The sequence below is a fragment of the Heptranchias perlo genome, chromosome 3 (genome assembly GCF_035084215.1).
Source record: "Heptranchias perlo isolate sHepPer1 chromosome 3, sHepPer1.hap1, whole genome shotgun sequence".
Classification (NCBI taxonomy): domain Eukaryota; kingdom Metazoa; phylum Chordata; class Chondrichthyes; order Hexanchiformes; family Hexanchidae; genus Heptranchias; species Heptranchias perlo.
This window is the reverse complement of record NC_090327.1, coordinates 54,154,299-54,168,864: the sequence shown is the minus strand read 5'-3', so window position 1 is coordinate 54,168,864 and position 14,566 is coordinate 54,154,299. Positions and strand designations below refer to the sequence as shown.

At 41.7% G+C, this 14,566-nt stretch overlaps 1 protein-coding gene across 3 annotated transcripts in view; it reads right to left on the bottom strand.

Moving 5' to 3' along the window:
- The window catches only part of colec12 (collectin sub-family member 12), a 204,747-nt gene that overhangs the window by 26,718 nt on the left and 163,463 nt on the right, over positions 1–14,566 (bottom strand). For all 3 annotated transcript variants that reach the window (XM_067979738.1, XM_067979739.1, XM_067979740.1), the window contains one exon: positions 7,530–7,628. In XM_067979738.1, the coding sequence (XP_067835839.1) occupies positions 7,530–7,628 (99 nt within the window). The remainder of the gene's footprint in view (positions 1–7,529; positions 7,629–14,566) is intronic.

Sequence of the window (14,566 nt, the reverse complement as noted above, 5' to 3'; positions counted from 1 at the left end):
CTGACAGTCAAACAGCCTTTTATTTTCCCATCACACATATTTTATTACTAATAACCAAAGTGTTCAAAGACTTTATTTTTAAAAACACAATTTTTTATTGCACTATGATTTTTCTCCTGGGTTGCTCGCAACAGTGTCTTTAATTCCTGGTGACTCCAGGGCAATCCTGGAGGGTTCTCAGCCCCACCTCCACCTCTGCTCCAGTACTCTTTGCCAATTCCAGCACTAAGCTGTGAACCACAATTTTTTTTTAAAAAGTTCTTATAGTGTTATCATCTACTCGTAACATGTAAATGCTTTAGAAAAGAATTGCTGGTTAATGGGGGTAGTGTGGAGGGGATGGAGAAATCTCGCAATTTCTGTCACCCCCACTCAGCCTCAGCCCACCTGCTCCTGGTCCTGCTTACTGCTGGATCTGACTCCCTCGTCCTGCATTGTGCTGGCTTTAGTTCTCCTCCCCCCTCCCCCTCCCCATTCCAGATCATAACCATTCGCTGCGTAAAAAAGCTTTTCCTCATGTCACCTTTGGTTCTTTTGCCAATCACCTTAAATCTGTCTCCTCTGGTTCTCGACCCTTCCGCCAATGGGAACAGTTTCTCTCTATCTACTCTGTCTAGACCCTTCATGATTTTGAACACTTCTATCAAAACTCCTCTCAACCTTCTCTGCTCTAAGGAGAACAACCCCAGCTTCTCCAGTCTATCCACATAGACCCTTATCTCTGGAACCATTCGAGTAAATCTTTTCTGCATCCTCTCGAAGGCCTTCACATCCTTCCTAAAGTGCAGTACCCAGAATTGGACATAATTGTGTTGTGGCTGCACCAGTGTTTTATAAAGGTTCATCATAACCTCCTTGCTTTTGTACTCTATGCCTCTAACCCGTATGCTTTTTTAACCGATTTCTCAACCTGCTCTGCCACCTTCAACGACCTGGGCACATATCACCCAGGTCTTTCTGCTCCTGCACCCTTTTAGAATTGTAACCTTCAGTTTATATTTCCTCTCCTTGTTCTTCCTACCAAAATGTATCACTTCGCACTTTTCTGCTTTAAATTTCATCTGCCACGTGTCTGCCCATTCCACCAGCCTGTCTATGTCCTCTTGAAGTCTATCACTATCCTCCTCACTGTTCACTACATTTCCAAGCTTTGTGTCCATCTGCAAATTTTGAAATTGTGCCCTATACACCCAAGTCTAAGTCATTAATATATCAAGAAAAGCAGTGGTCCTAGTACCAACCCCTGGGGAACACCATTGTATACCTTCCTCCAGTCCAAAAAACAACCATTCACCACTACTCTCTGTTTCCTGTCACTTAGCCAATTTCAGATCCATGCTGCCACAGCCCCTTTCATTACACGGGCTTCAACTTTGCTGACAAGCCTATTATGTGTCACTTTATCAAATGCCTTTTGGAAGACCATATATACCGCATCAACCGCATTGCCCTCATCAACCCCCTCTGTTACCGCATCAAAAAACTCAATCAAGTTAGTTAAACATGATTTGCCTTTAACAAATCCGTGCTGGCTTTCCTTAATTAATCCACACTTGTCCAAGTGACTGTTAAATTTGTCCTGGATTATCGTTTCTAAAAGCTTCCCAACTACTGAGGTTACACTGACTATCCTGTAGTTGCTGGGTTTATCCTTACACCTTTTTTGAAATAAGGGCATAGCATTTCCCATTCTCCATTCCTCTAGCAGCACTCCTGTATCTAAGGATGTTTGGAAGATTATGGCCAGTACCTCTGCAATTTCTACCCTTAGTAACCTAGGATGCATCCCACCCGGACCTGGTGACTTATCTACTTTAAGAACAGCCAGCCTTTCTAGTACCATCTCTTTGTCAATTTTTAGCCCATCCAGTATCTCAACTACCTCCTCTTTGACTGTGACTTCTTCTTCCTTGGTAAAGACAGATGCAAAGTAATCATTTAGTATTCAGCCATGCCCTCGGTCTCCATGAGCCAATTTTGGTCCCTAATTGGCCCCATCCCACCTCTTACTACCCATTTACTATTTATATGCCTATAGAAGACTTTTGGATTCCCTTTTATTTTAGCTGCCAGTCTATTCTCATTTTCTCTCTTTGCCCCTCTTACTTCCTTTTTCACTTCCCCTCTGAACTTTCTATATTCAGCCTGGTTCTCACTTGTATTATCAACCTGACATCTGTGATACACCCCATTTTTCTGCTTCATCTTACTCTCTATCTCTTTAATAATCTAGGGAGCTCTGGCTTTAGTTGCCCTACCTTTCCTCCTCGTGGGAATGTACCAAGACTGTACCTGAACCATCTCCTCTTTAAAGGCCGCCCATTGTTCAATTACAGTTTTGCCTGCCAATCTTTGATTCCAATTTACCCGGGCTAGATCCGTTCTCAACCCACTTAAATTGGCCTTCCTCCAATTAAGTATTTTTACTCTAGATTGCTCCTTATCGTTTTCCATCGCTAATCTAAACCTTATGATACCATGATTACTGTTCCCTAAATATTCCCCTACTAACACTTGCTCCATTTGATCCACCACATTCCACTGAACCAGATCCAGCAAAGTCTCCTTCCTCGTTGGGCTGGAAACATACTGATCAGGGAAGTTCTCTTGAACACATTTCAGAAATTCTTCCCCCTCTCTTCCCATAATTTTAATACAGGGCTTTCACTGGTGCCATGGGCTTTGGGATAGCCCTGCTTCCACAAAATAGAATCATAGACTCATAGAAAGGTCACAGCACGGAAGGAGGCCAATTGGTCCATTGAGTCCAGGCCAGCTCTATGCAAGAGCAATTCAGGTAGCCCCACTCCCTCGCCCTATCCCTGTAGCCCTGCAATTTTTTTCCTTTCAAGTACTTATCCAGTTCCCTTTTGAAGGCCATGATTGAATCTGCTTCCACCACCCCCTCGGGCAGTGCATTCCAGATCCTAACCACTCGCTGTGTAAAAAAGTTTTTCCTCATTTCACCTTTGGTTCTTTTGCCAATCACTTTAAATCTATGTCCTCTGGTCCTTGACTCTTCCAACAATGGGAACACTTTCTCTCTATCTACTCCGTCTAGACTCTTCATGATTTTGAATACCTCTATCAAATCTACTCGCAACCGTCTCTGTTCCAAGGAGAACAACCCCAGCTTCTCCAGTCTATCCACATAAGTAAAGTCCCTCATCCCTGGAATCATTCTAGTAAATATCTTCTGCACCCTCTCTAAGGCCTTCACATCTTTCCTAAAGTGCGGTACCCGGAACTGGACACAATACTCCAGTTGTGGCCGAACCAGTGTTTTATAAAGGTTCATCATGACGTCCTTACTTTTGTACTCTATGCCTCTATTTATAAAGCCCAGGATCCCATATGCTTTTTTAACCATTTTCTCAACCTGCCTTGCCACCTCCAACAATTTGTGAACATATACCCACAGATCTCTCTGTTCCTGTACCCCTTTTAGAGTTGTGCCCTCTAGTTTATATTGCCTCTCCTCCTTCTTCCTACCGAAATGTAGCACTTCACATTTTTGTGCATTAAATTTCATCTGCCACGTGTCCGCCCATGCCACCAGCCTGTCTACATCCTCCTGAATTCTATCACTATCCTCTATCTTGTGCTTTTTATCAGTCTCCAGAGAGAAAGCAAAAGAATACTAGAATTGTGCCACTTAAACCTGAAGCTAGGTGGGTTGTGAAAATCGAAACAATTCTGGATATCCATTATTTTGTTGTAGAACAGATCTTTAACCATAGAAATTACTAAGAACATAAGAACATAAGAAATTGGAGCAGGAGTAGGCCAATCGGCCCCTCGAGCCTGCTCCGCCATTCAATAAGATCATGGCTGATCTGATCCCAACCACAAATCTAAAGAACACAAGAAGTCGGAGCAGGACCCGGCCACATAGCCCCTGGGCCCTCTCCGCCACCCACAGGGCATTGACCGATCCGAACTCAGCTTCATGTCCAATTTCCTGCCCGCTCCCCATAACCCCTAATTCCCTTTACTTCGTATGTGATATTAACATACGAACGCTTAATATCTTTGTATGACAATTCTTTGTTTACAATTTTAACAGGTGCATAAATCCATTTCATAGAATTACATCGAATTACATAAAAAGTACTGCACAGAAGCAGGCCATTCAGCCCCACAGGTCCATGCCGGTATTTATGCTCCACACAAGCCTCCTCCTCCTCTACTTTATCTAACCCCATCAGCATATCCTTCTATTCCTTTCTCCCTCATGTGTTTATCTAGTTTCCCCTTAAATGCATCTATACGAGTCGCCTCAGCTACTCCTTGTGGTAGTGAGTTCCATAGTCTAACCACTCTCTGGCAAAGAAGTTTCTCTTGAATTCCCTATTGGATTTATTGGTGACTATCTTATATTTATGACCCCTAATTCTGGTCTTCCCTGCAAATGGAAACATCTTCTTTACGTCTACCCTATCAAACCTTTTCATAATCTTAAATACCTTTATCAAGTCACCCCTCAGTCTTCTCTTTTCTAGAAAAAAGAGCACCAGCCTGCTCAATCTTTCCTGACAGGTATAACCTCCCAGTTCTGGTACCATCCTCTCCAATGCTTCTATATCCTTTTTATAATATGGAGACCAGAACTGTTCACAGTACTCCAAGTGTAGTCTAACCAAGGTTCAATACAAGTTTAACATAACTTCTCTGCTTTTCAATTCTATCCCTCTAGAAATGAATCCCAGTGCTTCGTTTGCTTTTTTCATGGCCTTATTAACCTGTGTCACTACTTTTAGCGATTTGTGTATCTGTACCCCCAGATCCCTCTGCTCCTCTACTCCATTTAGACTCTTATTATCCAAGCAATATGTGGTCCCTTTATTCTTCCTACCAAAATGTACCCCCTCACACTTACCTATATTGAAATTAATTTGCCAATTACATGCCCATTCTGCAAGTTTATTAATGATATCCTGTATTTTATCACAGTCCTCCTCGGTATTAACTACACCCCAATTTGGTGTCATCCCCAAATTTTGAAATTGTACTTCTGATTCCTGAGTCCAAATCATTTTATGTAAATGGTGAACAACAGTGGTCCCAGCACCGATCCTTGCAGAACACCACTTTCCACCTTTTGCCAGTCTGAGTAACTACCTTTAACCCCTGCTCTCTGTTTTCTGCTTCGTAGCCAGCTTGCTATCCATTCTGCTACTTGTCCCCTGACTCCGCATGCTCTGATCTTAGTCATGAGTCTACAATACGGTACCTTATCGAAGGCCTTTTGAAAATCCAAATATCTACTACATTACCCTTCTGTTACTTCTTCAAGGAGTTCAATAAGGTTGGTCAAGCATGACTTTCCCTTTTGAAATCTGTGCTTTTTTTTATACGTTCATGGGATGTGGGCGTCGCTGGCGAGGCCAGCATTTATTGCCCATCCCTAATTGCCGTTGAGAAGGTGGGGCTGAGCTGCCTTCTTGAGCCGCTGCAATCCATGTGGTGAAGGTTCTCCCACAGTGCTGACTATTCTTGATTATATTTTCAGTTTCTAGATGTTTTTCTACTAATCCTTTGAGTAAGGATTCCATTATCTTTCCTACCACTGACATTAAGCTAATTGGTCTATAGTTCCCTGGACTTGTTCTATCTCCCTTTTAAGTACAGGAATCACATTAGTTGTCCACTAGTCCTCTGGCACTATTCCCTTTTCTAATGGATTTTTACATATATGTAATAGTGCCTCTGCTATCTCTTCCCTAACTTCTTTTAATATGCGCGGATGCAATCCATCTGGGCCAGAAGTTTTATCCTCTCTAAGTTTGATTAGTTTATCAATTATCTCCCGCTTTCTATCTTAAATGTCTTTATATCTTTTTTGATCTCTTCTTCTAATGTCATGCCCACCATGTTAGTCTCCCTGATAAAAACTGAGGCAAATTATTTAGTATTTCTGCCATTTCGCTGCCATTACCAGTGAGTTTATCATATGTATCCCTTAGTGGCCCTGTCCCTATCCTGATTTTTCTTTCGTTATTTATGTGTCTGTAGAATACTTTACTATTTCTTTTTATATATCTTGCTAATTTAATTTTGTACTTTCTCTTTGCCTTCCTAATTGTTTTTTAAACTTCTTTCCTAATCTTTTTGTATTCAATTTATCATCCTCTCCTTTGTTGTCTACATACTTAGTGTATGCCTTTTTCTTTTGTTTCAATTTTGCTCTTATTTCTTTTATTCATCCATGGTGTGTCATTACTGGCCAGTTTCTTCTTGCTTTTTAGTGGGATATATTTCTCCTGAACTGTTTTGATCACCGTTTTAAATGTTTCCCACTGCCGTTCTTTTTCTTTGTTATCAGTAAATTTTTCCAGTTTATTTTTCCTAGTTCCATTCTTATCCCCTGAAAATCAGCTTTTTCCAATTTATTACTTTGGTCTTTGTCTTACTTATGTCCTTCTCAATCTTTGTCTTAAATCTTATTATATTGTGGTCGCTATTGCCTAGATGTTCCCGTAAGCTTACTTTTCTTATCTGTTCTGGTTCATTTCCCATTAATAGATCCAGCAGTGTTTCCTCTCATGTTGGGCTTTTTACATACTGGGTAAAAAAGGAGTCCTGCACACACTGTAAAAACTCTATTGCCTGTACCGCTTTACCTACTTTGTCTTGCCAGTTTATTTGGGGATAGTTAAAATCTCCCATGATTATTATTCTATGTCCTTTATCCATTTCACATATTTTCTTACATATTTCTTCCTCCACCTCCTTTCCACTATTACATGGTCTGTACTATACCCCTATTAGCGTGATTGATCCCACCTTATCTTTTATTTCAATCCATATGGATTCTGTTTCTATCCATCTGTTAGTTATTTCCCTTTTTTCTACTGCCATTATATTATCTCTAATTAGAACAGCTACTTCACCCCCTGCTTCCTTCCCTATCCTTTCTGATTATGTGATATCCTACAATATTTAGTTGCCAGTCCTGTTCTTTATGTAGCCATGTTTCATTTATTCCTACATCTGGTTCCTCACCACAGATTATTGCCTCCAGTGCCCCTGTTTTATTTTGGATGCAGTGTACATTGCTGTACAGGCAGTTTAACTAGTCTTTAATAGTTGTCCCTTTTACCTTATTTTTAACAGTCCTTTTATACTTATGTTTTATAACTGTATTTGTTCTTTGACTGTTTATGTTATCTTTATTCCTTACTTTGGTTTGACCTTTATACTCATCTCCTGTTTCTTTTATCTTTAAGGTATTGTTATTGCTACCAGATCCCTCCCCACATCTTGCTAGTTTAAAACCTTATGCATCGCCCTATTTATCCTTTCCACTAGGACTCTTTTAAATACCTTAACACATCTGTTCAGATAAGTAGGTAAAGGAAAGTCAGTGTACTTTTTTTTTGTACTCAGTCAGTATTTGCATGTTAATATTGCAAACAGTAATTTCTCGGCATCAGTTAATTTTGATGCTGGAATATCATTTGCTACAATTGATTCATGAATGTTCAATTTATTTTTCTTTCTGGCACAAAAAATGTTGTAGAGTTTACCTAATTTCTTCAGGTCAATCTCGACTGCAGTTAGTTTTTCTGTGTAACTTTTTTGTGATGTTTCCATTCCTTCGGACACCATGTCCATTCTCTGGACAACTGGAAGAACAAAGAAAGACAGAGTAAGTAAGTGTATCACACCAGGACAAGTACATTATTGACCTTTATCAAATATTTTTGTGTCTTGCTTTTTCCGTCCTTCACTCAGCTGCTTGTCTTATGAATCTCCAACAGGCGGAATGAGTGAACGGCTCATACGTTTCTCTGTGACGTCCAAAACCACTGTCTTTCTGTCACTCAATTGACAGGAGGCACATTTCCTGCAACACCTGAGAGATATGGTCCAGTAGCTGTAACTCATTCTTTTCCTTGTGCCTGAAAACTATGGAACTAGTTATCTCCTTCAGTCTTTCCTTCCCTAATAATCTACAGGTTTCTAAAATCTAAACTTGGTGTTACCAAGCCAAATTCAGCCTTGGGCTCTTTTGAATAAAAGTGATGAGTTGTGGGCACCAAACAGGTGCTCTGATGCAACTCGCCGATCGCGGTCTGACGAATTTCAGCTGGCTCTGATGCCAAGCCGGCCAGCTGGTAGGTTCTGGAAGAGAAGGCAAAGCCGAGTGGGGCGAGCCCAGGCCCGTAGTATTTTTGTGGAGCCAGGAAGTTTTATTTTTATCAGACCTGTGGAATAGCATTCTGGAGGTGGTATTGAGGAATGACTCCTTGCGATCTTTCAGGAAGATGTTTAACGCATTTTTGGAAAACTTTGGTATCGTGACAGAAGGAAGGTAAGATTTTGGATAGTACCCAATAGTTTGGGGCTGCCTGGGACTTGTCATTGCCTTTGAGGGGTGGACAGGAATTTTTGACACAGGTTTCCTGCATTCACTATGGATCCCTGTTTTCTTTTGCCTCTCCCAGGAGGAGGTCGGGAGGGGGTGGGTGGGGGGAGGGCTGAGTTTGGCAATGAGTTCTGGAAGGAGTGAGGCAAGCATTTATGGGCCTGATGGCCTTTTCTTGACCAGAGTACATTCAGTATGTTCATTAAAAATGTTGTTGTATACTCAATATGGAAATAATTCTAAGAGAGATGAAGTAATTGTCTAAAAAATGCACAAAGCAATGACTTAGATGAATGAATGAGTAGTATTGCAGAAATAGTTTGCTGTGGGATATTATTATTGCTTTGGTTTCTCACTCAGTTGAATCTCTATTTTACAATGATTTCATTTGGTTCCCCCCCCTCCAAATAAAAATTTAAAATTTGACAATATAGTTCTGCTTTTAGTTCCAGTAAACATCTACAAGTGCAGACTGTGGATGCAATTCTATTAAAATTATTTTTGAGTTACATTGCGCAGGCTATCATTTAACTGAAGTATATTTTCTTCTGACAAGCTGACACAAGTGTTTCTTGCACGCCACAGGTTATTACATTACTATATTACTCAACCACCTGTGCTCCTGACCCAGCTATTCTGCCTGATTTATTTATTTTGTTCCTCTGAAACATGTTAGCGAGGCATGGGTATCATAACGACAGCAATGGGTCTATTCCAGCGAATCATTTCTTTTTCTCCAGAAGTCCGGCTGTCGCAAGAATAATTTTTCCTACTGTGTGGCAGAACTCTAGAGAAGCCAATAATCCAACAAAAAAAACATGAAGGCGAGCTGACAGTAATCCAGAACTAACAGTCTGTGTAATGGAAGGTTGCTATTTCTGTAACAGCTCACACATTTGGCATTCCTCCTAAGCAAAATGGAAACAGATGTTTAATGTCCTTACCCAGGTGTCCTCATCTGGTGGCAAAGGGAGCATTTTAAAAATGTCATGTGATTTTCTGTTCTGCAGTTGCAGCAAACACTAGAACCTTCCATTCATTGGTACAGAAGGGGAGGTCAAAACAAAAAATGCTAATACTCTGACATGAGTTTTCAGTACCTGCCAAAAGTGCAATGATTGAAACTGTTGGAGAGTTAGTTTGATTTGAAAGGGAGCTTCTGCCAGACCTCCAGTCTGTGGTCTGATGCTCCACTGGGAACAGAGAAGAATTCTGGGAGCAACAGCATCTTACTCATTACGACTAGTTTCATTCTGAATTTAAGATAAATAGGGCTGATTTCCTCCCCCTTGCCCCATGTGAATGATAAATATTTTGCAAGAAGGAAATGAGTCAACAGTAGGCAGAGACTTGCTCTGTGGTCATAATTAGCTCCCTGTGCAGATTGCTAGTTGTACCAGCTGTTGCCACGTGGCCTATGTCTGGCCTCCTTCAGTCATGACCCCTGGATTTCCCAATTGTAGAACTTCAAGTATTTCTGGAGCTGTGCCTTTCTGTTCTCATTAGGCACATGGTCAGACATACCAACTCCAGCATAAGAGATACTCTTGGTTGTCACTTATTTTGTAAATATTTCCATTTTTCAGATAGTACACATAGCAATAACAGTTCGTAACATTAACCGTATCAAGTTAAATTCACAGTCCATGCTACATTTCCAAAGAAACAATAATCCAAGCAAATGAAGGGGCTTCTTCAACACAGCAAAACTATTTGTTCAGTCCTACACGGAGTGGCACAATTGTTTATACCACTCCTTCACTCCCCAACAAGTGCAGCCGTGGACTTTTAGAGTCACATTGATTACAATCAGCATGTATAATATCAGCTTTCTCATGAGAAAATGCTCAGAAACATCGAGAAAGGCGGCGTGAGTACACAGCATATTGGTGTTTTAAAGCACAATGTTACTGATTGGTGGGATACAGATTTAAATTCACTCATGGTACATTTTCCTTTTAGAGTGTCCACTGGGCACTTGTGAGGCACAGTGCACTTAAGGTGCACTGCACCTGAGGGGTAAGCAACTGTCCATGATTTCCCACCCCCACAACCAGGCCATTTGCAAGGCCCAGGGGACCACCAGACACAGGCCTAACCCTGGCTGAGCTGTGCATCGAAGGAAATGAGAGTAACTGTAAGCCTCACAGGCCTGCAGTTGCACTCAGAGCTACTGAGATCAGAGCATGGAGTGCTTCTGATCATCCTGGGGAGGTAAAATCAAGGTCCTAGTACTTGCCTGCAACATTTTTAATTTGCCACTCCCCCTCACCTCCCTCCCCACCCAGGGCCCGGACTCTCCAGTCCACGGTGTTCTGGGGATAGGCCCATGTGCCAGGTTCTTCAGGCGTCTCTTTGCTGGCATGCCCAACAGGTTGGAATCACCGGAAAATGAGCTGGATGACAAGAACATTCTCTCCCGCCTGTGTCCACTACAGGCACAAACCAAGTTATGTCCACCAGGGAAGTCCCAGGAACTCCAGGGCAATACAATGGGGGCAGAGATCAGGTGTAATGGGTCTCCGCTCAATTTTTCTCTTGCCTGCAATGGGAAATGGCAAGTCCTTAGGTGCAGGGAAAAGGAAAACCGACTCTGCAGTTCCACCACACCAGAGGGTTACCAGTCTCCTCCGTGCAGCTGTAGGGAAACACTGAGCAAAGGCTATATCCTTTCTCAGGGTTGAAGGGGGAGGGTAGTCATCATGCCAATTGCATGCATTTCCTATTGTCTAGCTGAGGAACGATATTGGGATGGGGAGGGGGGCTGGGAGTGCTTGCTTAGCTACATTCTTGTCTGCAATCAGTACACAGCTCAGAGAGACCAGAACAGTGTGTTAGGGTGGAATAACTTGGATAAATAGAATACATGTAATAGAATCATAGAAATTTACAGCACAGAAGGAGGCCATTCGGCCCATCATGTCTGTGCCAGCCGAAAAAGAGCTATCCAGTTTAATCCCATTTTCCAGCTATTGGTCCATAGCCTTCTAGGTTATGACACTTCAAATGCATATCCAAGTACTTCTTAAATGCAATGAGGGTTTCTTCCTCTACCACCCTTTCAGGCAGTGAGTTCCAGACACCTACCAACCTCTGGGTGAAGGATTAGACTCCCCTCTAATCCTTCTCCCAATTAATTTAAATCTATGCACCCTGGTTATTGACCTCTCTGATAAGGGAAATTGGTCCTTCCTATCCACTCTATCTAGGCCCCTTATAATTTTGTACACCTCAATTAAATCTCCCCTTAGCCTCCTCTGTTCGAAAGAAAACAACCACAGCCTATTCAATCTTTCCTCATAGCTAAAATTCTCCAATCCTGGCAACATCCTCATAAATCTCCTCTGTACCTTCTCTAGTGCGATCACATCTTTCCTGTAATGCGGTGACCAGAACTGTACACAGTACTCTAGCTTTGGCCTAACTACTGTTTTATACAGTTCCAGCATAACCTCCCTGCTCTTATATTCTATGCCTTGACTAATAAAGGAAAGTATCCCGTATATCTTCTTAACTACCTTATCTACCTGTCCTGCTACCTTCAGGGATCTGTGGACATGCACTCCAAGCTCCTTCTGTTCCTCTACACTTCTCAGTATCCAACCATTTATTGTTTACTCCCTTGCCTTGTTTGCACTCCCCAAATGCATTACCTCACACTTCTCTGGATTGAATTCCATTTGCCACTTTTCTGCCCACCTGACCAGTCCATTGATATCTTCCTGCAGTCTACAGCTTTCTTCCTCACTATCAACCACACAGCCAATTTTTATATCATCTGCAAACTTCTTAATCATGCCCCCTACATTTAAGTCTAAATCATTCATATATATCATGAAAAGCAAGGGAGCTAATACTGAGCCTTGCGGAACCCCACTGGAATCAGCCTTCCAGTCACAAAAACACTTGTCAACCATTACCCTTTGTTTCCTGCCATTGAGCCAATTTTGGATCCAATTTGTCACGTTCCCTTGGATCCCATGGTCTTTTACTTTTCTGACCAGTCTGCCATGTGGGACCTTGTTAAAAACCTTGCTAAAATCCATGTAGACCACGTCAAATGCTCTTCTCTCATCGACCCTCCTTGTTGCCGCCTCAAAAAATTCAATCCATTTAGTCAGACACGATCTTCCCTTATCAAATCCATGCTGACTGTCCTTGATTAAATGACGATTAATACTGAATTTTTTCCAATAATGTGCCCACCACCGAGGTTAGACTGACTGGGTTGTAATTACTCAGTCTATCCCTTTCTCCCTTTTTAAACAATGGTACAACGTTAGCAGTCCTCCAGTACCATGCCTGTAGCCAGAGAGGTTTGGAAAATGATGGTCGGAGCCTCTGCTATTTCCTCCCTTGCTTCTCTTAACAGCCTGGGATACATTTCATCCGGGCCTGGTGATTTATCTACTTTCAAAGATGCTAAACCCCTAAATATTTCCTCTCTCACTATATTTATCCCAGCCAATATTTCACACTCCTCCTCCTTAACTACAATGTCTGCATCGTCCCTCTCTTTTGTGAAGACAGACGCAAAGTATTTCACTAAGAACCATACCTACGCCTTCTGCCTCCACACATAGGTTACCTTTTTGGTCTCTAATAGACCCGACTCTTTCCTTAGTTATCCTCTTAGTCCTCACTAAAAAATGTTATGGAGTTCCCAATGTATATGAGCAATATTTTCACATAAGCTATGTTGTGAGAAACCTTAGAATATAGAAAACAACCCACATAATCAATGAGCAACCAAGGTGACAAGCCAAATCCCATTATGCAGAATATCATCAATTTCAAAAAGAGGAAAAGCAAAGTTGAATTAAATTCAGGAGTAATGATTACGTGATACCAGTAAACTGGATTTAACTGTTAATGGGTAAACCCATAGACAAACAGTGAGAAGTATTCAAAGAAATATTTGGTACGATGCGAAACCAGTACATGCCCCAAAAAGGCAAAGGCTCCACTTGTGTAGTTAAGCAACCATGGTCAACAAATGAGGTAAGACACACTATCAAGCTAAAAGAAAAGGCTTACACAAATACAAGAAAAAATGAAAATCCAGCAGACTGGGAATCATAGAATCATAGAATGGTAACAGCACAGAAGGAGGCCATTCGGCCCATCAACCTCGTGCCGTGCTGGAAAGCTATAAAAATAAACAAAGGGATACAAAGAAAACAATAAGAAGTACAAAAAGGGAATATAAAAAAAACTTGCAAGGTATATCAAAGCTAACAGCAAAAGTTTTAATAAAAATATTAAGAGAAAGAGAGTGGTAAAGGGGAATGTGGGCTCATTAAAAACAAATGCAGGCAAGACTATAATGGGCAAAAAGGAAATGGCAGACTTGTTAAATGGATACTTTGTATCCATTTACACAGTGGGCAAAAAAAATTGCAGATGGAGTTCAATGTGGGAAAGTGTGAATTTATCCATCTTGGATCTGGGAAAGGCAATCAGAATATTTTCTTAATGGTGAGAGACTAGGAGCTGTGGGGGAGCAAAGGTTTTAGGTGTCCATGTACACAAATCACTAAAAGCTAGTGCACAGGTACAAAAAGTAATCAAAAAGGCTAATGGAATATTGGCCCTTATCTCAAAAGTGAGGAAGTGATGCTTGAGTTGTACAGAGCTTTGGTCAGATCCCATCTGGAGTACTGTGTTCAGTTTTCCGCACTGAACCATAGGAAAGATATAATGGCCTTGGAAGAGGTACTGCGCAGATTCACCAGAATGATACCAGGGTGGAAAAGTTTCAATTATGAGAAGAGGTTGAATAAATTTGGCTTGTATTTCCTTGAGTTTAGAAGGTTAAGGGTTTTTTTTTTATTCGTTCATGGGATGTGGGCGTCGCTGGCAAGGCCAGCACTTATTGCCCATCCCAAATTGCCCTTGAGAAGGTGGTGGTGAGCCGCCTTCTTGAATCGCTGCAGTCCATGAGGTGAAGGTTCTCCCACAGTGCTGTTAAGAAGGGAGTTCCAGGATTTTGACCCAGCGATGACGAAGGAACGGAGATATATTTCCAAGTCGGGATGGTGTGTGACTTGGAGGGGAACGTGCAGGTGGTGTTGTTCCCATGTGCCTGCTGCTCTTGTCCTTCTAGGTGGTTGAGGTCGCGGGTTTGGGAGGTGCTGTCGAAGAAGCCTTGGCAAGATGCTGCAGTGCATCCTGTGGATGGTACGCACTGCAGCC